This window comes from Mchenga conophoros, linkage group LG19 (assembly GCF_057382185.1).
Source record: "Mchenga conophoros isolate Kocher_MC1m ecotype Shallow Benthic linkage group LG19, M_conophoros_male_GT1.1, whole genome shotgun sequence".
NCBI lineage: Eukaryota > Metazoa > Chordata > Actinopteri > Cichliformes > Cichlidae > Mchenga > Mchenga conophoros.
In genome coordinates this window covers 20903555-20924761 of record NC_140544.1, presented here as the reverse complement: position 1 = coordinate 20924761, position 21207 = coordinate 20903555, and the positions used below count along the sequence as shown (strand labels likewise).

At 38.5% G+C, this 21207-nt stretch overlaps 2 protein-coding genes across 3 annotated transcripts in view; one reads left to right on the top strand and one right to left on the bottom strand.

The window, feature by feature from the left end:
* The window catches only part of pld1a (phospholipase D1a), a 37110-nt gene extending 23974 nt beyond the window's left edge, over positions 1-13136 (bottom strand). The window contains exons 1-2 of one of the 2 annotated variants that reach the window (XM_085256875.1): positions 13048-13136; positions 1325-1540 (exon numbers count right to left, since the gene is read on the bottom strand). In XM_085256875.1, the coding sequence (XP_085113001.1) occupies positions 1325-1508 (184 nt within the window). In that variant the 5' untranslated portion in view covers positions 1509-1540; positions 13048-13136. Of the gene's footprint in view, positions 1-1324; positions 1541-11821; positions 11984-13047 lie in introns of those variants that run through there. The other variant, XM_085256874.1, reaches the window with a different exon arrangement.
* Positions 13137-15671: 2535 nt separating this feature from the next.
* ghsra (growth hormone secretagogue receptor a) lies at positions 15672-20307 on the top strand. Its single transcript, XM_085256552.1, has 2 exons — positions 15672-17453; positions 17681-20307. The coding sequence occupies exons 1-2, from the start codon at positions 16538-16540 to the stop codon at positions 17992-17994; spliced, it is 1230 nt and encodes a 409-aa protein (XP_085112678.1). The 5' UTR covers positions 15672-16537; the 3' UTR covers positions 17995-20307.
* The last annotated feature ends 900 nt before the right edge of the window (positions 20308-21207 follow it).

The window sequence follows — 21207 nt, the reverse complement described above, 5'->3', positions numbered from 1 at the left end:
TGTTTTGGCAGGAAAACGTAAACAGCCTCTCTGATTGGTGGATTCAAATTCAGCAGCTCCCAGGCTGACCTAGAAACTTAGTCCTCTCTCCCTGTGTGTGTGTGTGTGTGTGTGTGTGTGTGTGTGTGTGTGTGTGTGTGTGTGTGTGTGTGTGTGTGTTTAGTGGGAGAGAGAGGACCCTGCCCTTATTTGACAGCATGTCATTGTAGGATTTAAATTGAACATAGTTAGACTGGTTGACTGGATTAGAGCCTGTGTTTGTGTGTCCCTCTGTGCATTTGTGTTTCAATAAGTTATTACTATTCTGCTAAATCATAGTATTTCTGGTACTTTTCGGTACTTGTGCTAAATACAGTATTTCTGCTAAATCATACTATTTCTGCTTTTCATAGGATTTATGCCTAATATAGTATTTCTGCTAAATTATAGTATTTCTGCTTTTTATAGGATTTGTGCTTAATATAGTATTTCTGCTAAATGTAGTATTTATGCTTAATCATACTATTTCTGCTTTTCATAGTATTTGTGCTTAATATAGTATTTCTGCTAAATTTAGTATTTCTGATTAATTATAGTTTTTCTACTAAATCATAGTACAGTATTTCTGCTTTTTATGGGATTTGTGCTAAAACAAAGTATTTCTACTAAATGTAGTATTTGTGCTTAATCATACCATTTCTGCTTTTTATAGGATTTGTGCTTAATATAGTATTTCTGCTAAATTATAGTATTTCTGCCAAATTATAATATTTGTGCTAAAACATAGACTCAATTTAAAATTACAATATTCATAGTTCATCACAGTGTCTCTGGTAAATCACAATATTTCTGCTCTGTTGTACTATTTTTCTAAATCATAGTGTTTCTGTAATGTTTAAGTATTTTTGGCTAAATATATTCTTTCTGTTATCTTATACTATTTCTCCTAAATTCTTGTATTTTTGAGAAGTTATCATGTTTCTGGTAAGTTACAATATTTCTGCTAAATTCTGCTATGCTATTGTATTTCTGCCAAGTATTATGTTTCCTCTAAGATATTGCAGTTCTGCTAAGTTATTCCATTTTAGCAAACTTCTTTTGCTTCTGCAAAGTTTTTACAATTTCTACAACTTTTCAGCTTTTTCAGCTACTTTTTGCATACAGCTTCAGCTTTAAGCATCCACACTGCATTTTCGCAGGAAATGCAAATTTTTCTAGTTTCTTCTTGCTTTTGAGATTTCTTTACAAGAAATTATTGTAATACTGTAAATTTTGAGAGCAACAGGTACATAATAAGTAATTACAGTAGGTAAGCACATATATTTCCTCATTTCCATAAACTTACCTATGTTGTTTCCATCATAATCCACATCTTCTCCCTCCCCTATGTCCAGCTCTCGGGTATCCAGGCTTTCCACCAGATCTGCCATCTTAATACCGTCGTGTATGTCTTGAGCCGCTCTGCTGTCAGAATCTACAGAGTTCACCAGGTTGAGGTTACTGGTAGCAGTCTGAGCCTTACTCCTCATGCTTAGCAGTCAGACCCTGGAGCAGGGCACACCTAGAAGAGAGATCAGATGTATGACCATTTCCTGAGAGTATATGTACTCCCACAGAGCAGGACAATCTTGTGACATTTAATCTTCCAGTGACCTTACTGTGACTTTCCTTTTTATCATGTGAATCAGATAAGAACTGCAAAGAATACAAACCCCAAAACAGACACATATAATGTAAATGTGTATTTCAGCTTGTGCTGAAAATCAACAGAAAGGTAAATAAATGTATTCTTATTTACCAACAGCTAAGCTTTAGAAGAAGCGTAAATCATGTCCAAGCGAACACCAATGTATCTTAGTGTCTTAGCAGCTTTTGAGCACCGCAGGTAGACATTTACTGTTCACTTCTCTCCTGAACTCCTCTAAATAAAATAATGATAATAAATCATTATTTAGACTCACTCTATAAGACCTGTGTCCACTAATTTTCAGTGCAGTTCTTGTGTTATTTGGCATACACCAGCCTCTTCTAAGCCCTTCATACCTAACCCTTTCCAATGAGCTTTCAGTGAACAACTGAGGGGTCAGAGGTTCCTTTTTCTTAAAGACATGATTTTCACATACTCTTAATCTGCTAGAGAATTTTTTTATTGTCTGTCACTTCATTTGTCCTCCACCCGTCCAGTTTCCTAGATATTTTAAGAACACATCACACATGCAGTGTTATATGACTGACATGGCTTATATCTCTTTGGGAATCACATTTTTGCTGCAGAAATACTCTTCTATTCTATATAAAGTGCCAAACGATACAATTAAAAATATATAAATATAAAGAAACACAAAGAAATGAGAGGCAGACTTCTGCACAATACCATATCTATACTTTTACTGTATGTGCAGTCCTACTCACAGCACTATTTAGTCACCTCTAATGACCTTTTTGGAAGAGTCAACATTTGCGATGTTTCTCCATCTGTTTATTATACAACCTGCTGGTCACCTGCTGGTCACTACTCCTGGAGACTATAAAAAAATTTAGTTTTTATATTTTAATGAAACATGTGCACAACAAATGACCTAATTTTTCAGCAATACAGTAATAAGATTGTGTATTTTGAATGTTTGTTTTTTTTTCAGGACGGGGTATAGCACTTAAACTACTATTGTTTTTTTCTTTAACCTCCTAAGACCAGAACTCTTCCACAGCATGCATTTAATTTCTCTTTGATATTTGGGCATATTGGGGCCCGATGAATGTTATAACAAAGAATTACCAGACTTTTTTTTTTACCTTATTTTTGTTTTTAAGAAAAATAAGAGCCACATATGAGGATATTCGTTTAAAAATTTGATAGAACAGTAGCAGTATAGTGATATAAGTGGATATCAGGCCCTTGTAGAGCAAAATTTTGTATTTTGATCTAAATAACCCAAAATGTGATGTCCACATATGTGGACGCCAGGTCCTATTAAGGAAATCACTTGTAAATTTCTGCCTGAATTAGTTCAATGGGACCAATAAGTTAATGTAGAAAAAAACAAAAAAAACACCCTTCCACTCCCTAAACTACTCCTTTAAAAGATTCATGCGAAATAAAACATGTGTAGTCATGTTGTGGTTTGTGACTTCAGAGACCTTGTGAGTAGAAATCAACTTTGAATCAGACACAATCATCAAATGAAAAAAAAATCAGCTGATGCCTTTCATTCTATCAAAATCAGAAAATATGCTCATATTTCTAAATTATTGGTCACTTATCATATATTGGTCATATAGGATACACTTGCACACTACTCTGCACAGAAAAAAAATATTTAATTCACTGAATGGGCTACAAACAAATATTTTCTAATAAAATGTTTCTGAAATAAAGCAAAACAAAATACACTGAATTATCAAAAGCAGGCAAACCAGATTTTTATGTAAAAATTTGTGGAAATTGATGTTTTTTGTGATAAATATACAAAAGCTCAGAATCTGCTGAAGTCAAAGGCAGTGCAGTTCAAAAACAGGTAGGTTTTGGTAGACTATAAAAATATAGTATAGAATAGTATTAAAGACTAATAATTAGTTTAGACTAATAATTATGTAGATATTGTGCTCAGGTCTCTCTTTTACTTTCAACTTTACCTCAACACAGAGAGTTCTGACACAGTTTTGTGTACCAAACAATTATTGAGACACCAAAACCTGCTAAACCCGTCACAAACATTATTTCTCACTTTTGCTACACTTTGCTTCACTGTAAATCCAATATTTGCTCTTAAGGTATAAAATATCTTCCTTTATATTTCTAGATAGAAACAAAAGTATTTGGTTCTTTTTAAAAAATGATCTTCACTAGAATGTGATACAGTTTGCTCAAGAGCTTTGTAAGAAGGCCTGTTAGTTTCAGACAACAGATGCCCCTGCCATAAAAAAGACAAGAAAATGTGTTGACATTTTGATTTTTTTCATTAAGGGCAGGTAAAAAGTCATCATTAATCTGAAAAACATCCAGACAGAAAACCTGATTTGGTTTTACAGAAACAAAGTTTCGAGAGACAGCAGTTAAACAACAATGACTGAAAAACAATAAAAATAAAAGTTCAAACAGAAGAAAATAGGACAGAATCTGTTTTGCCTATGGCTTTTCATGATTCAGCAGTGTTGGTAACAACACTCAAAACACACACGCCCAGAGAAACAGAATAACGTCAACTGGTTCTTTAGAGCATGTGAGAAAAAATGAAACCACTTCCTGCATTTCATTAAAAAAAAGAAAAGATAGAAACTGTGTATGAGTCTTTTTAATCTCCCACAATTAACTGCAGTTTAGCATTAGGCTGACACCTATGTGGTCAAGTTTGAAAGAGGAAATGATCTTCTGACTTTCTTCTGACTAGCACCAAATTCTTCCAGAGCAAAAACTACTTAAAATGCCACTAGCACGTACGCTAAGAGATAAAGAGATGACAGTAAACATTCCCACTCTAGAGAACAAGATCCAACATGCTCGAAGCATCAAAAGAGTCACCAACTGCCTCAAGTGACTGTTTGTCTGCTTGGCTTCTGTTGTCCTTGTGAACTTTTATTCGCTCCATTTATTCATAAAAGTGAATGAATGAGTTTTGATTAGTTTCCTATTTAAAATAAAGCTATTCCTATTAAAAATAATTTCTTTGATATTTGGGCTTGATTTGGTTCAGTTTGGTTACTATTATAGCTACTTAAATTTTCATTGACTGTCACATTGTCACGTCTGCTGTGACAGATGTGTGGAGTGGAGAGAGAGTGTGGACCCAAATGCTGACGCAGAAAGTGATGGACTTAAAGTGAGCCTTTATTACAGCCAAGCAAAATACAAACAAAAGCAAAGGAGAGAATGACTAAGCTAAAAAAAACTACAAACAAGTATAAAGAAACTAAAGACCTGAGAACCTGGGGCTTGGAGAAGTGGAACATGGAGAACTGCGGTGAATGACACACAGACGATCCAGCAACAAAAAGAGGAAGATAAAGGGCTTAAATACACAGAGAGATAATGAAGGAATGAGACACAGGAGGAGAGCACAGCTGGGAGTAATCCCATATGAGGCCGGGAGAAGGCAAAACTGAAAACACATAGGACGCAAGATTGTCAAAGTCAAACAGGAAACAAGAGACATTCACAAAGACACAGACTTGACACTGAGGCCTGGAGATACGAATGACTGGAGAGACACAGGAGATGCACAAACATAGATGACATTAAACGTGGAACACGGGAAGGCTTCGTAACAGAAACCTAAAGACTAGAAACTAAGGATATAACACACACAGAGAACAATAAGAAGAACCAAACCCATGAATAACACTAACTCAAAGAATACAGACTAATCAAAAAACACAGCACTGAATCACAGACCCAGTATCTTGACACACATAGCCCCAATATTCATTTGAACTCACATTACTACGCAAAGCATGTTAACTGAGTCAGCACTGGCTATAAAAAGCTCACTTTGCATGGCTTCATTCTGCACAAAGCAACAGTGTGGAATGAGAAATAGCCCACCGACATGAATGGTTTTACATCTACAAAGCATCGACTATAGATAAGTGTATAGTGTAAACTGTGCCCACTGTTTCACGATTATTATAAACACAATAAAATTCCTTGTTAAAAAGTAATTGCTCCCTGTGTTAAATCATGAATTAACCACATTTTTTGGAAAGCTAGGTTCAGTTTCACTAACCACATCCAGCTATAGTTACTGTCAGTCCTGTTGAATTAAGAAATTACTTATATACAACTTGTCTGACCAAATGTAGTATGCTAAAAGATCAACACCAACAAATGGACAAAACTATGAACAATAATGAACCTTCCCAGGAAAGGCTGGCCAACCAAAATTATTCCAAGAGTGCATCAATGACTCATCTTGTATGTCACGAATTGCCATAATTGACTAACCACGAATTCTGCTCTCTATCAGAAAATCCTGAAGGAGAATGTCCGGCCGTCGGTTCATGCCCCGAAGCTATAGCATACTTGGGTTATACTGCAGAATAATAGTCCTAAATACACCAGGAAGGAGAAAGAAAATAAAGGTTTTGGAATGGCCTAGTCAAAAACCAGACTTAAATCTGATTACACAGCACATTCACACTCATAAACCAGCGGGGATAAATTAAAGCATTTCTGTCAAGAAGAGAGGCCAAAATTCCTCAACTGTGAGGTGGAGGAGTCATTGCCAGTCACAAAAATTTATGACCGTACTTCTTGCTACCAGGAATAGCACAACCAGCTATTCAATTTGAGAGACAAACTACATTTACTGGGTTATCTTTGTTTAACATTAAAATTTGTTTCATCACAAAACTTTAAGTGTGGGAAATGTACAAAACAAATGAATCAGGAAGGGGCAAATACCTTTTTCACGGCACTGTATATCTGTTAGAAAGTAGTACTTTTTTATGATTAAATATTTTATGCTGCCTATAGCTGTATTTCCTGCTCTGAGAATGTCCATGACCTCCCAAAAACCTTGACCCACAGAGAGGTTAACAAGAATGTCAAAAAGTGTGTGTGTAGACTGAGATGTAAAAAGCACAGTCTGTGTTATCTGTGTCTACAATATGCAACCTGAGAGTTATCTCTCTACTCCATTGTAATAAAAAAATGCCAACTTCCTGCTTCCTGTCCTGTTGTCATGGTGATAGCTTGAGCAGCTAGAGCTGCTTATATATAAATATCAACAGAAGTGCACCCGCCTCTCCCATCGTGTGCTAGCATCCCTCTTAAATGTCAATTAGTAGGAGTGTGTTAGAGAGTCAGAAAAAAAAGAGGAATTACAAGTAAAGTTGCCGCTCATCAATCTTTTCAATGAGACACATGGGAAATTTGATCTCTCACCATGTGACACAAAGTCATTAAATACATATCGCTTTACTTGCCATGCAGGAATCAGCTGTCTTGCATTCTAAAAAGGGCTAAATCCATTACTGGGGATGTGAAATTTAAAGTAATTTTTAACTAAAGATTTTGTGATATACGTGTATATCCCACATAGCAAAATTGGTATGGCCTGGATCTGTCAGAAGTGCCAACTTCATGCCAGATCCGGGCCAGACTTGTTTTCAATTAGCCTGGGCCACAAAAACCAAACCACAATCGGGCCAGATGTGGCATGCCATCACATAAACAGTGCCATCATTGCGAGACCTGGCCATATCTGGATGACATACCACTTACCATGACACCAGTCAGAACAGCAGTGCCGGCTTGACATCAGATCCAGGCCAGACCCGTCTGCTATGTGGGATTGTCAGCTACAGCTTGCTTGGTCTGTAATACTTTGTTCGTCAGATAAAGTTCTCCAATGAAAAATTTTTCTCACCTTCTGGAAAAGGGCTGCAGAGCATCTGAACCAACATATAGCAAAATTCTTCCCAGTTGTGTGAAATAAATAATTGGACATTTTTGGGGGAAAATACACTTGTTATTAGAGATATGATGCCACACTCGAGTCAGTCGTAATGATCCGCAGAGGTGTTACATGCATGACAGTTTGCCTTTTTATAAGTGCCTCTATCCAACACTACCAACGCCGCCACGTCTAATGACCAATTTCAAGCTGAGACTTGGAGAGGTTACTACTCTAGCTAAAAGGCAGCCAAGACAACGCATGGTTCTGATAATCCAAGCTAAATGGCCAGCGGCAAAAGATTCCTGTTCAATAAGTACCGTAATAGTTAGATTAATAATTTATTAAAATTAATAAATCGATAAGCTACAAACTGAAAGAGTGTTATGAGAAAGTGGTACTAATAGTTAACTATTTAATCCATTATCAATACTGTACTATTGATTCATTCACAGAGCAACAATGGTTCATTTTTCTCTACTGTGTGCACACGTTGCATTTACAATCCCTAATTTGGTCCCATAAAGTTTGCTCAAATATACAAACCTATGACTTACTTCTCTCTGTGGTTTTATAACAAGCAAAAATGAGATATTTATGAGCGTCTTTGCACCAGAGCCTCTAGCAGCCCTGTTCCTGTAACAGTGCAACGACCCACGAGAGACACATGGGAAAGAAGACAAGGTCACAGCGGACGTGTATCTGCAACCAGAAAAAAAATATATATATCTGCATCCCATATCAGTTCTGTGGCTGCTGGTGTCCCAAATCAAGTTCAGCCAAGAAGTATATATTTTGTATATTTTGCAGCTAAAAGTTTGGCTCACTCCTAATATTTTGCAGAAAGACAAATCAACATAGATACTTGCCTTTTACATATAACTACAAATAAGATACTTTCGAGCAAATCGTGTTGAGTGCCCTTTTCAGATTACAGTTTTGAGGTCTATACAGTGCATAAGTTCTTATAAAAGAAACAGAAAGCAGCGAGACCTTATTTTCTAAGGTGTCTCACATCTGGAAACATGATTCTAATTTACACAGCAACGTGCTGTTTTGGGTGGGAGCTCACACTGCAGTGGTTACTTCTGGGAAATGGGTTGTGTTCTCGGCATGAAGCTTAAACCAAAACCTAAATATTTTGAACAGAGCCGTCTGTTCAAATATGCTAAAAGGAAAATATTCTGCTGCTTCAGGGCATCCTGTTGGCAAAAGGGACTTAGATATGCAACACAAACATTTTTTAAACCATCAAAGGAGATTTCATGCACCAGTTCTAAAATCTTGTGTTTTCACTTCTCCATTGTATCTCTAAGTCATCACCTTTTAAGGTGTCTAACAGCTTTGAAGAAGCAAAAAGATGCTTTAATAATAGCTCATTAAACTTTAAATCTTCAACAGCGAACGGTACTTGCATTAGTGACTCTTAACTGCACTTTTGTTTACATTATAGGTCAAGCAAAGACAATATAAAGCCATTACACTGTGTTTTCAGGGCAGCCACATACACGGTTCATACCAGAAACTGCTAAACACATCAAAAGACAAAAATACAGCGCCCCACTTCTCTCTGATACATTCACTAATTACGCTCAGTGCAATCGATGCATCCTGTCTTTTTGCACAAAAAACAAAAATGTCATGCAAAAACAAGTTCATCTAATGTCTACCAAATTATAAAAGAAGATTAATATCATCATGATATAATTTTTTGCACATTTTTGTTGTATTTATGAAGATTTCTGAGCAACATGGAATTAAAAATGAATAAAAGTTGCTATTCAACCTTTTGTTTAGACAGATTTCCCGTTTATGGTCTGTGCCATTGCATTGTGGTAGAAAACAGATTATTGTTTTGTAGATTACGATAAAGAAATAAAGTAATCAGTATAAAAACATCAGTATATTATCTATCCCTCAAACAGATTGGAGATTGTGGGAAATCACCTTCTCAGGCAGACTAAGATATGACATATGACACACGCTGATTATATGTTTTTGACACAATAACAAACTCTATGACTACGATCATCACTGCTTATTTACAATTTTACTGTAAAAACTTTTCTTAATCACCTCTAAAACGGACTCTGATGTCTGCATATATGTGTTGATAAAAAAAAATCATTTTCAGAGCTGCTTCTTGAATCCAGAAGCACTACTTAAAAATGCATTTCTACCAGTTGACCTCAGCATATTTGTCCACCTTACATTGGCATCCAGTACTTCTACTTTTCTCCCTCTATAATAAATCCGCTTGCAATACATGTTTTAAAGTGTCAAATCATTGAAAGGAACACTGGAGGCGGACTGAACATGTCAACCTCAGCAGAGGTGCTGTCACGGATTATCCATTAAGTGTGAGGAAAAATAGGTAGTTTGTGAAATGTACCATCTATCCTAGATTCCTGTGCGATAGCCAGTCTGACATTTATGAAGTGCTGTGGCAAACACAGTGATTGACTGAAACTTTTTAAATATACAATGCATGTAAACGGCATTTTTGCATTAGAGACTACAAGTCACACGCCATGGTACGTATATAGCAGCGCAACAAAGGTAACATAAATGTAGCTTGGCATTTATAGACTGAACAGTGCCAAGCTCCTCGTGGCACAGATGGTACAAAGATAGAGAGAAGAAGGGAGGGAGGGAAGCAATGAGAGAGGTCTGTGACACCTCTTTTTCTCTGCCCACACTAAAGCTGCCTATTATCTAATCCTTAACACCATGGATAGGGGGATTGGGATGGTCAGAGCGGCAGAGAAAGCAAGACATACAGTAGATGCCAGAAAAAGAGAGCGAGCAATCGTCATCATTGCCAGAGTGTCGTTCGGCTGATGGTAACACAAGGCATCATTGTACTGAGGGAGTGAGAGAACTGCTCTCTCTCTCTGTTTCAGCCAAGCCTGATTCGGCTCGACCAGTGTGGCCAAGTCCGAGGCTGGAAACTACTAAAGTTTAACTTGCGCCAGACCACTGAAGTGACTCATGATTACAGTGGTAGGAAAAAAGTATAGAGGATCTCTAAGTTCTTGAATTGAAGGGTTGGTGCATGCAAAATATAATTTAGTGCTTTAGAAAGGAAGCACTATGTTCAAAAATAGACACAATATGAATGCAAACATCTTAGGTGCAGATGTGTTGTACTGTATGATGTAGTATGAGTGTCAAATGGCCCAGTGAACGCGGGGAAATGTACATCGTGGAGAACAGCAGCAACAGGTTGGTCTCCTGGTTCATTTCAAATACATTGAAATAGCTCGTCTACAGACTTGCTCTTGAAAAGTCAATGAAAACTGTGAGAATTTGGAAAAGAATATATATTTATATAATATATATATATATAAGAATATATATATCTATAATGCTTTAATTATAGAGATATATTTTAAATCGTAGTTGGAAAGCCCAAAATAATATTTGATGGTGGCACATTGTCTGGTATTACACAAGCCAGAAGTTCACATCTGGATTTAATTTGTAGTACTAAATCTGAGAACCTTGCTAACAACACTGATCCCCCCTGTCTCTTCTAAGCAGCAAACTGCAATGATGCAAAACTTATTATGCTACTTTTTTACTTTAAAAGAATGGTGGGTGGTTATAGCAAAGATCGTACCCAAGAAATCGTCAGCTCAGTATTTTTCTTACTGTCCAACAAATATTTAATAACAAATACATCACACAGCAAGCACAGCAAGAAAACACATAGACTTAGGTCGATAAACTTAAACGCATGCATTTAAAGCCTCAGGCAGGAATAACAGTAATAAAGTTTACTGTTTAATAATGCTGGCACCACAACAAAAAGTATTGAGGTCATTGAATGCCAGAGGTCAGTATCCAGTATATCTGTTGCAAAGACAACAGAAGAACTGCAGAGGGGAGGGGGCTGGTTTTCTATGGGCGAACAGCAGGAAAAAAAATATCTGCAGTCTTCCCATGACATTCCAGCTGCAGCAACCAGTTTTCCCACAAGGCATGAGAAAGGGGACATCAGGCCAACACACAAACAGACATGCACACACGCACACCTGTGAAGTCTTATGCAACAGGTAAAACATTATTTGTCACAGCATTACACTGGTACAAAGTAACCAACAAAAAGATCAGGAGATTCATCTTCACACCTCACTATAGCAGCCACTCTTTACATTTTACACTTTACTTGTGACTAAATCTTAGTACAGCATATATCATTTTGTGACAAGGAACAGAAACAGTGATGCACATTAACCACGTATTTGCTCTGCTGCAGCTCAAAAAGAACTAATCCAACTTGTTCAGCAGTACTCCAGTATAATCCACTGTACATTTCTTGTCCATGATTCCAGTGATAACCCAAAGCCAAAGAGTGTCACAGACACATATCTCCCAAAGCCCCTGGACGCAAATAGAACAGAGCAGACACAAAAACAAACAGAGAGTCAGAGGGACACATTACCAACCTGCTCTTTCTGTGGACGTGCAGTCCACATGTTGCTTAGTCTGATCCACCTGGCTTTACTCAATGTTGGGCAAAACTAAAGCAACTAAGACGCCTAAGCAGACAAAGAATTGCACAGCAGCAGCAGCGGCGACAGCAGACAGCTCCTTCTAGTCTGCACTTCTGTAAGTGTGGCTGGGAAAAAAAACTAACAGTGAACTCTCTCCAACTCCTCAGGAAGGGAGGGGTCACACAAACTCTAGGCCAATCACAAAAAGAGACTCTTCCCATAGCCTTTTCTCATTGGATAAAAAATAGTGCTGGACTTGTGCTGAAGTAGGAGGAGTACACTTGGGAAATTCTTTGACACTGACTCTGCCTATTATCTCATCACTTCTCACTTTTACTCATTCTCTGTTATTTGTTTATTTTTCTTGCTTTCCATTATTTATAGCTCATCTCTCTGTGTATCATTGCACATGTCACTTGGGTGTTATACTAAATATTTAAAAATAAGAAGAAAAAAAAAGAAAAATAGTTAGGCATTTGATTTGGCTGTGTCTTCACTTAAACTTGGTGTATAAATACAACTTATACTCCGTATGTTTTGCCTTCAAACTAAAAGGAAAGCGATCTCTTCTTCCATCTAGTGGAATAATTGATGTACTGCACCTCTGTGCAGGCCGAGTAAAGCCAGTAGTTCTCGAGAGTGTATATTATGGGTTTGATAGGGACTTTAACCTGAAATCGACCACACCCTGGAAACACTTTCTCGGTTAACATTGCAGATAAAAATGTAACCACAAACCTTTACCACATTTACCACGTGCACTTGACACATGAAGGATGCTAAATGTGCTTCATTTTCAAATAAAAATAGATGAGAACTGTCTTTTTCTAAATAAATAACACACATTTTCAACTCTACTAAAAAGAAACGCATCTGAGAAATTAAATCGATCCCGACACTAAAATAAAAACATGACATAACAGGTAATACAACCAGTTTTGCTGTTAACTCGTGTTGTCTTAGAAACAATCCAATTTTGTCCATGTAAATAGTGAGTCAGTCTGTTATTTGGCATTACTTCAGTTGTTATGGGCACACCAAACCACGACGTTTGACTGTGCAGTACAAATGTCTAAAGTTGTGCTTTAGACCATTGTACAAATACGCACTTGCATGTGTAAACACACGCATCCAATGGTCTGTACACACATCTATATCAAATGATGACAGATACATACCGGAAACCTTCAAAGCACGGCTGTCCCGAAAGCTAACGACAGCAAGATCAGTCTTTCTCAAGTCATTTCTAACTAACCGGCTTCGTCTCCTCGCTTAAACACACACACATCATAATTCAGTGGTCATAAACGGTGTCAGCTGGTAAGCACTGAGCAAAGGGCAGAGAGATAACACCAATTGAAACATGAGAATCTCATCCGTGCAGGAAAAACAGAACTATGCTGCCAGTCAAAGGTGTGATTTTTGCTATTTTATTTTTGTTTTTGCTTAAGACAAAAGGAAAATAATCTGATATATCTTAATTATATGTCATTAAAAATGGTGATAAGCCTCTCACTCTTATCGAGGCAATCCTAACCTACCCTAGAGTAATTATGTAATTAGTTTAGACCAACCAGTTCAGTGGGGCCGGGGCCGGAAAAACTGCATTGTGGTGATTGGTCTGCCTTCCATCCACCTTTTTGGGCGTTTGCACACATACATTCACTCACTGCATTTCTTATACTGCTGACTTACACTCTCCATTGTTAGTTAGTAGAGCAGAGATGCCAGAACGTGCCCAGAAATTATGGTGAAGGCTAAGTTATGTTGTTGGGCTTTTTGTGACAAGCCCCACAAGTTTGGAGGTCATTTTGGTTCCAATAGGCAACTTATACAAATGTGATTTGGCAACTTGAAGTCCATTTTGGGTTGATCTACAACCCAAAATTCTAAGTTACTTCTGTAAATAAAGACAGAATGCAATGGTTTGCAAATTACTTGTTTCCTATATTTAACTGAATATAGTAAACTGAGAAATATTATTTATCTATCCATCTATTTTCTTAACCATTTAAGAAGTAGCAATTAAGTATAAGCTTTAAATTGTTTTTGCAAAGTAGGTTTGTAGGTGAGATTGTTGTAAAGTAACACATGTTTATTCAAATTCATGTATTCTTAGATTCTGAACATTTCAGTGAAGAAATAGATGTTATTTCGTTGTGGGAAATGGTATAATGTACATTGTTGTCCAAACTAGAGAATGTTTATACAGCACTGAACATATCAGGGGGTAAATTTTTAATGGCAATCTGAAAATGCACAAGATCGTTATCAATTATTCTGTTAGTGTTACCTGCGTTTTTGTTTTGTTTATTGTATTTTAATATAAGGCAGAATGGCCAGTTATCGTGCCAGTTCTTAGGGCAACATATAATATATTGTGAAAGTTAAATAGGTAATGGGCAACCAGAAAAGAAAGTGTCTTTTTCTGCTTTGTGCAAAGGGGTCATTCATTATAATCCATATTTCTAGGGCGCATGACAATTTGGCTACGTTCACACTGCAGGTGTTAATGCTCAATTCCGATTTTTTGATCAAATCCGATTTTTGTGTCTGCTTGTTCACACTACAAATAAAATGCGACAGCAAACGCGCTCTAGTGTGAACGCTCAAAGCGGCTCGCATGCGCAAAAGAAGACGTCACACACAACACGCTCTGTACACCCAGAGCAAACCATATTGTTTGACTGATGGGCCTTAATATAAAGACTTCGGACTTTAGAATTAAACTAATCAGATTATACAGTACATAAAATATACGTGAAAGTAAAATGTTCACGTTTCCCCAACGTTGTCTTCCCAACAGTTTCACTAACATCTACACTTATTGGCCAGGAAGCGTTCGCGATGTCTTCTCCAGAACTGATAATTGGCGTCTGTCTTGTGTCAGTGACGTAAAAGACGGATTTAATGCGACATGACCGTTCAAACAACAGTCGCTTTCTAAAACATCGGATATGTATCGGAATCAGTACCACATACGAAAGTGACCCAGATCGGATTTGAAAATATCGAATTTGTGCCGTTCACACTGTCATACCATGATCGGATATGGGTCGCATAGGGTCCAAAAAATCGGATTTGATGCGCTTTCGCCTGCAGTGTGAACGTAGACCTCAGCAGCAGCTGCTTCCAGGCCCTTGGTTGATGAGCTAAGAGGTGGAAAACGGGCGGAGAAAGCCTATGTGAAGACTTGAAAATTGGATCACACGACAACTCTGGATCATGGGTGGGAAATGGAATTTATTATGTTAGTTTCAGTTAGGTTTTGGCGCGTTCTAACCCTTTTTGTGTCTTTGTGGGCTGATCAGCCACTTTTTAAGTTTCCCTTTTGTCTCATTTAGGTAGGTTAGTGTTTGTTGCCAGCTTTTGAGTAGAGTTCTGTTACTTTGACCTCTTTTATGGGCTCAATATTTATTGTATTTTTATTTATTTTATTTTATTTTTTGTATAATTTAACCAAGTTTGTTTTATGGACTTTAACCCTTGCCTGACTTTCCTTGTCTTCTTGGTCCATCACATCATAAAACAGAGAGAGACGACTTATTCTCCAAATGCTAATGAGGAATACTCTTTCTCATTGGCTGGTGGTAAACACAAAAGGCATAATTGCTTAAAATGCTGAAACCGCTACCAATCACTGCAACAGTACCGGTAGGTGGTGTTGCAGCATCACACTCAGAGCAGACCCCCACAACACAACCACTTCACTTGGGTAAGATGTTTTGCGCACCGGGAATCATGATCCACACACTGGATATGCACCATAACTACAGGAGCAGAACAGAAGTCTGGTGTTAAGGTGGATTTTTTTCATCGGTCTTGACTGATATTTCTTCTTTAACCATTTGGACTCTTAGATTTTTTATTCCATTGACAATGCATCGTTCTTTCGTGGTGTTTGTGAGTTTTATTAAACTGTCTCCCTTCCGTCAGACAGTGATTGTTTTCACGCTAGTTGTTATTTGCCCGTTTGTGTTTGGCTGAGTTTGAGCGCCACTGTCATTTGCAGGACAGATGTTTTTTTGCTGCTGCCGCATCATTATGACCCTGAGTCTGACTCACCATCACATGCTGCCAGATGCAACTCGTCAACCGATCCAATATTTTGCTTTTTATTTTGTGCAAACGCGGGGACTTGCTGCCGCTGATGGGGACTCTTTGGGGCTTCTTAGCGCATGAAGGACCTCAGGCTTCTGGTGGGTTTCACAAATATTTTTTTTAAAGATGGAGAAGATAAGATGCGCTTAAATGTTAGATTTTTAAATACTAGATCTGTTTTTATTTTCTGTCATATCCGTTTTTATTGGAGTATACATCCCCAAAAATTTCGGCTGGCGATTTATAGCTTGCGAATATCCGGATGTAATGCATTTTGTAACCATCACTCCTACTCTTCAGGTACTTTTGGAACACTTTAGTGTGCGTTATGAAGATGGGGTGGATAATTCGGATCGATCTGAGATGGCCTCATATTTCTGTTATAGTCTGTTCAACACCGTCTATGTCGTGTTTGATCTTCAAAGTAAAGAAGTGTTAGGCTACACAGGATTGCTTGCACCACTAAGGATATTACTTGTGTTCACGCCTGATCTCCTCCGTTACACGTTTTTCTTAACTCCGGAAATCAAACAATGAATAACGCAGGTGAGTGCGGCATCGAGGGGCATGAGGAGTCCCAGATCCAGGGTGACATCAGCAGTCAGGGTCAGGTGCGGCCGGGAGAATAACCCAGAGGCAACAATGCCCTCCTGGCCCAGCCAACTGGAGTGCCTCCACCATAACTGCACCTGGGAGGAGACCAACAATACCATAAGCAAAGCTGACCCTTCCCCGCCCCCTCTCAATTATTATTCAATTCCTCTCCTAACGGCCATCACCGTCGCCTGCACACTGCTGTTTCTGATAGGGGTGGCCGGGAATGTTATGACCATTTTGGTGGTCAGCAAGTACCGGGACATGCGCACGACCACCAATCTGTACCTGTGCAGCATGGCGGTATCCGATCTACTCATTTTCCTTTGCATGCCACTTGACCTCTACCGCATGTGGAGATACAGGCCCTGGCGCTTTGGAGACGCGCTCTGCAAACTCTTTCAGTTTGTGTCAGAATCAAGCACTTACTCCACCATCCTCAGCATCACCGCCCTGTCAGTAGAGCGCTACCTGGCGATCTGTTTCCCATTGCGCGCCAAGGCTCTGGTAACCAAAAGGCGCGTAAGAGCCTTGATTTGTCTGTTATGGACAGTGTCCCTTTTGAGCGCAGGCCCTGTGTTTGTCATGGTGGGAGTAGAGCAGGACACCATGGGGCCACTAAACTTCAGTTCGTGGATGAATGAGTCTAACTTATTCCTGGAGGCTGAGGACACCCGAGAGTGTAAGATGACGCACTATGCTGTGCAATCCGGTCTGATGGGGGCCATGGTGTGGCTGAGCTCCGTTTTCTTCTTCATGCCCGTGTTCTGTCTGACAGTGCTCTACGGCCTGATAGGCCGTCGGCTGTGGCAAAGGCACCGGGAGACGAACATGAGCAACCGCGTGTCTCACAGGGATAAGAGCAACAGGCAGACCATAAAGATGCTGGGTAAGTTTCCAGAACGCGCAAATTATGCAAAAATTCTAAAGTTCTTACATGATTCGAGTTTGAGTTGTCGACACATGAAAGACACCTTAGGGCTTTAAACTGTGTTCATATTAAAGTGATATCAGTTCAAATGTCCAAATAAAGATATATATGTTTAGGTAGAAAATGTTAATCAGCATCTCCTTTGACTAACCCCTGCTCCTTTTTATGTTTTTTTTTTCCAAAAGTGGTTGTTGTGCTGGCCTTTGTCCTGTGTTGGTTGCCTTTCCATGTGGGTCGCTACTTGCAGTTCCGCTCTCTGGATGCTCCTTCCCCGTTGCTGTCGTTGTTATCCGAGTACTGTAGCTTGGTGTCAGTGGTTCTCTTTTACTTGAGTGCTGCCATCAATCCCATCCTCTATAACACCATGTCGTGGAAATACCGGGGTGCAGCGGCGCGCCTCTTCGGCCTGACCGACAGCCTGCCGCCACGGGGTCGCACAGCGAGCACTGTGAAGGGAGATGGCTCAAACGGCTGGACAGAGTCTACAATCAGCTTTTGAATGCATGGCCTAAATGGCTGGCGTAATGAATAAAGCTATTAGTCGTGGATCTACATTACTCACGTAAAGGCCCTAATTTCTGTCAGGGCGATGCAAAATTGTGGTGAGCACTTGCCTTTATTTGACTGGAATCAAAAAGGATGATTAAAAAAGCACGAGCCATAAACGCTCCATATGCATAAAACGCTTTCTTTTAAATACAATTTGCTCAGTTACTTGTCTTGTTCGGTTATTTCAGCAAGTGCCACACACTATTCATAGAAAACAATTGAAAAGCAAAACTGGTGAAGTGCAAAAGTCACTGGCCTGAAATGCTTACAGGATATCAATCAAAAACAGACACGCACGCCTGTGTGCTCACGTATAAATGTCACGCACATCTACAAATGCCTTATACTGCATTTATATTCTGGATGACAAAGAAAGCACTGTAGAATTTGCGGCACAGCTCTGTACTCATTAAGACAGAGGCAGAGGTGCAGTGTGTATGTGCATGTGTGTGGAAGAGATTTTTGCATGTGCTATGCAGGCCAAGTGTCATGCTTTTGGGTATGCTTTTAGTCACGTTACATGAAGATGTCGTGGGTTACTGTTATAAGTTGTCAAAATTCCCAGTGGGCACTTTTATATTCAAATCAATGCTGTGTTTGGGATCAATGGGGTGAGTCAACAGTCCCTGTGAGTATTCTTGTGAATCTTTGTGGTGCACAGCCTTTGCTTTTTTTTGTGATTGTGAGACAATTTATATTTCCAAAATATGTATCAGTCTCTGATCTTGTTGAATGTATTTCACTGTTAAATGATCAGCACTGTTTAATCTGTAGGACCATCAGAAATGTGTATTAGGGGGTGTGGGGGGGTCCTATAAGGTAGCAACGCAAAAGGTTTTTACAGGTCTTATGACTCTGCAAGTTTAGGTCTGGTGCATACACAAAGAAAGCTGCCTGTTAATGTATAAATAAACATGTTAGCAGTCACTTTCTGGGCCATGTGAACTGTGCACCATTTTCCAGCAGTGTTATCCACATGTTTTCAGTCACCAGCTATAGTTACATATGTTGCACTGATTAAGCATACAATGCTATTTTTTGCTGTGGCTGTAAACACAAAACGTTATTATAAATTTGTCTAATTTACCAATAGCAATCATGCTTTTTGCAGCCATATTTATGGCAACAAAAACATTCATTTTCACTAGTCCTGCTTCTATACAAGTAGCTTCCACTGTAAGCTAGCCCAAGGCTTCACACTTATCTTTAGGAGACATGGTTTTCCACTGACAAACGAGAGAAGTGAGTTCTCACACGATGTAAACTGTATAATATGTGTCTTCTTTTTCTCATTTAACAATTTACTAAAGCCTGGAAGATGAAAAGTCTTCATGGGTGATTAAACAGCAGATCATGGCATGTAAAGTGATTTTAAATGTTTTCCAGTCTGATGAAGTGCTACAACAATGTATAAGAAAGTTTTAAAATAGATTTTCCTTTGAGCTTGTGTAAGATAACACAACAGGTGGAAATGTAAAAGTGGTACATTTTGTAAAGTGATTTGTAAAGAGCCTTGTCGAAAAGATCTTTGCTATAATTTGTATATAGATGCTTTGTAATGCAGTACACTCAGGTGGTTTACGCAGTCCAAATCACCACAGCAGCTTCCTTGATTTAAAACATGGCCTCATGACTTTGAAGAATGTATCTGTTAAATGAATGTTTATGACCATATACTGATAACATGACATGCTTTTATCAATCCATACTTATTAACAGTCAAAATTTATTGCTTTTTTTTTATTTTATTAATCTATGTGACTATCTTCACTTAGTTAATGTGTATGTCTATGATAATGTCTTGTAAAAGAAACAAAAAGTTTCCTCCTCTTTTGTACACAGTATTCATATTCTTTGTGTAACCGACTCGACAGTCAGAAAGTTGCCCTCAGCAGATATGAGATGCAAACTGCAATCAGGGTTATTAAACCAACAAACACCAGTAAACACCTTCTCAGTCACATTAAAAAATAACAAAAGATAACAATAGGGTATGCAGTCATTTCTCCATGTGGCCCAGCAGTACCCCACTATATAATGTTGGCCTCAAAGGGGTTTAACACTGGCCGAAGGGACACTGCAATGTGCCTCTCCCATCTCAGCTGACAGGATTTTCTTGGTGCCACCAGGCTCCATTCTATCACATTAGATAGCTTATAAGACAGCAGGTGCTGCCAATATGAAGCAGACCTCAAAAGAGCACTCATTCATCACTAAATTCCCCTCAGGTACTTGATCAAAACACTTACAGGGGAGTCAGCAAAAGCCTTTGAGTGCAAAAATGTTCAGCAGATTGAAAATTAGAATGACTATGAAAGGTAATGAAGGATTCACAGGGAATTAAAGCTCAAAGTTGAGTTGGTAACTCACAGGAGAAGTGGGTGGATGAAAGGTGGAGAGAAGAAGAGATCTGAAACACAAAAGTCCACATGAAATACCTCAGTGGAAATGGACAATAAAACACAAGGTGAAAGAGAAGAGGCTCAAACAGTGAATCAGAAATCACAAGAGCTTGTTTAAATGAAGGTTGTGAGTGTGGATAAATGAACATTACACAATTAGGATGAGAGTGGAATTAAATAAGTATTTTTAAAAATGCAGCACCTTTTTTTTATCATTTTGATACCAGTTCAGACAAGCTAATGTTTGCTGGTATACCAACACACTGACTGTTTACAAGTACACTCACAGGGGTGGACCAAAAATGAAGTCATCTGCAAATGGGATAGTGCAGATGGTTCAGACCAGGACAAACGCAGCTATATTTTTTCATCAGTCTCCTGATGATGACGACAAAAAGAATCCTCCAAGAAGCTTTCGTTCAAATAAGATTAGGCATCTGTGTCCACACTAGTGGCACCTAAAGTTATTGTCAATCTCCTTCATCCTGGTTGGGACAAGCACCCTGTGTCTGTGCTAAATTTTACATTTAATTCGATAGTCAAGTGAAAACATTAAAGGCATCATTATAAACATCAGTCTGTACAAAAGAACCCCAGCCTGCAGTTTTTTGTTAATACAAAAACAATTGCTTAAAAATTTAAGTCTAAATAGTTCAGTATAGACTTTTGAACATGAAATGAATATGAAATGTTGATTTTCCCCATGAGGAATACGTACATAACCCTATCAGTGTATTAGCAGTCTGGACTGTTAATTATTA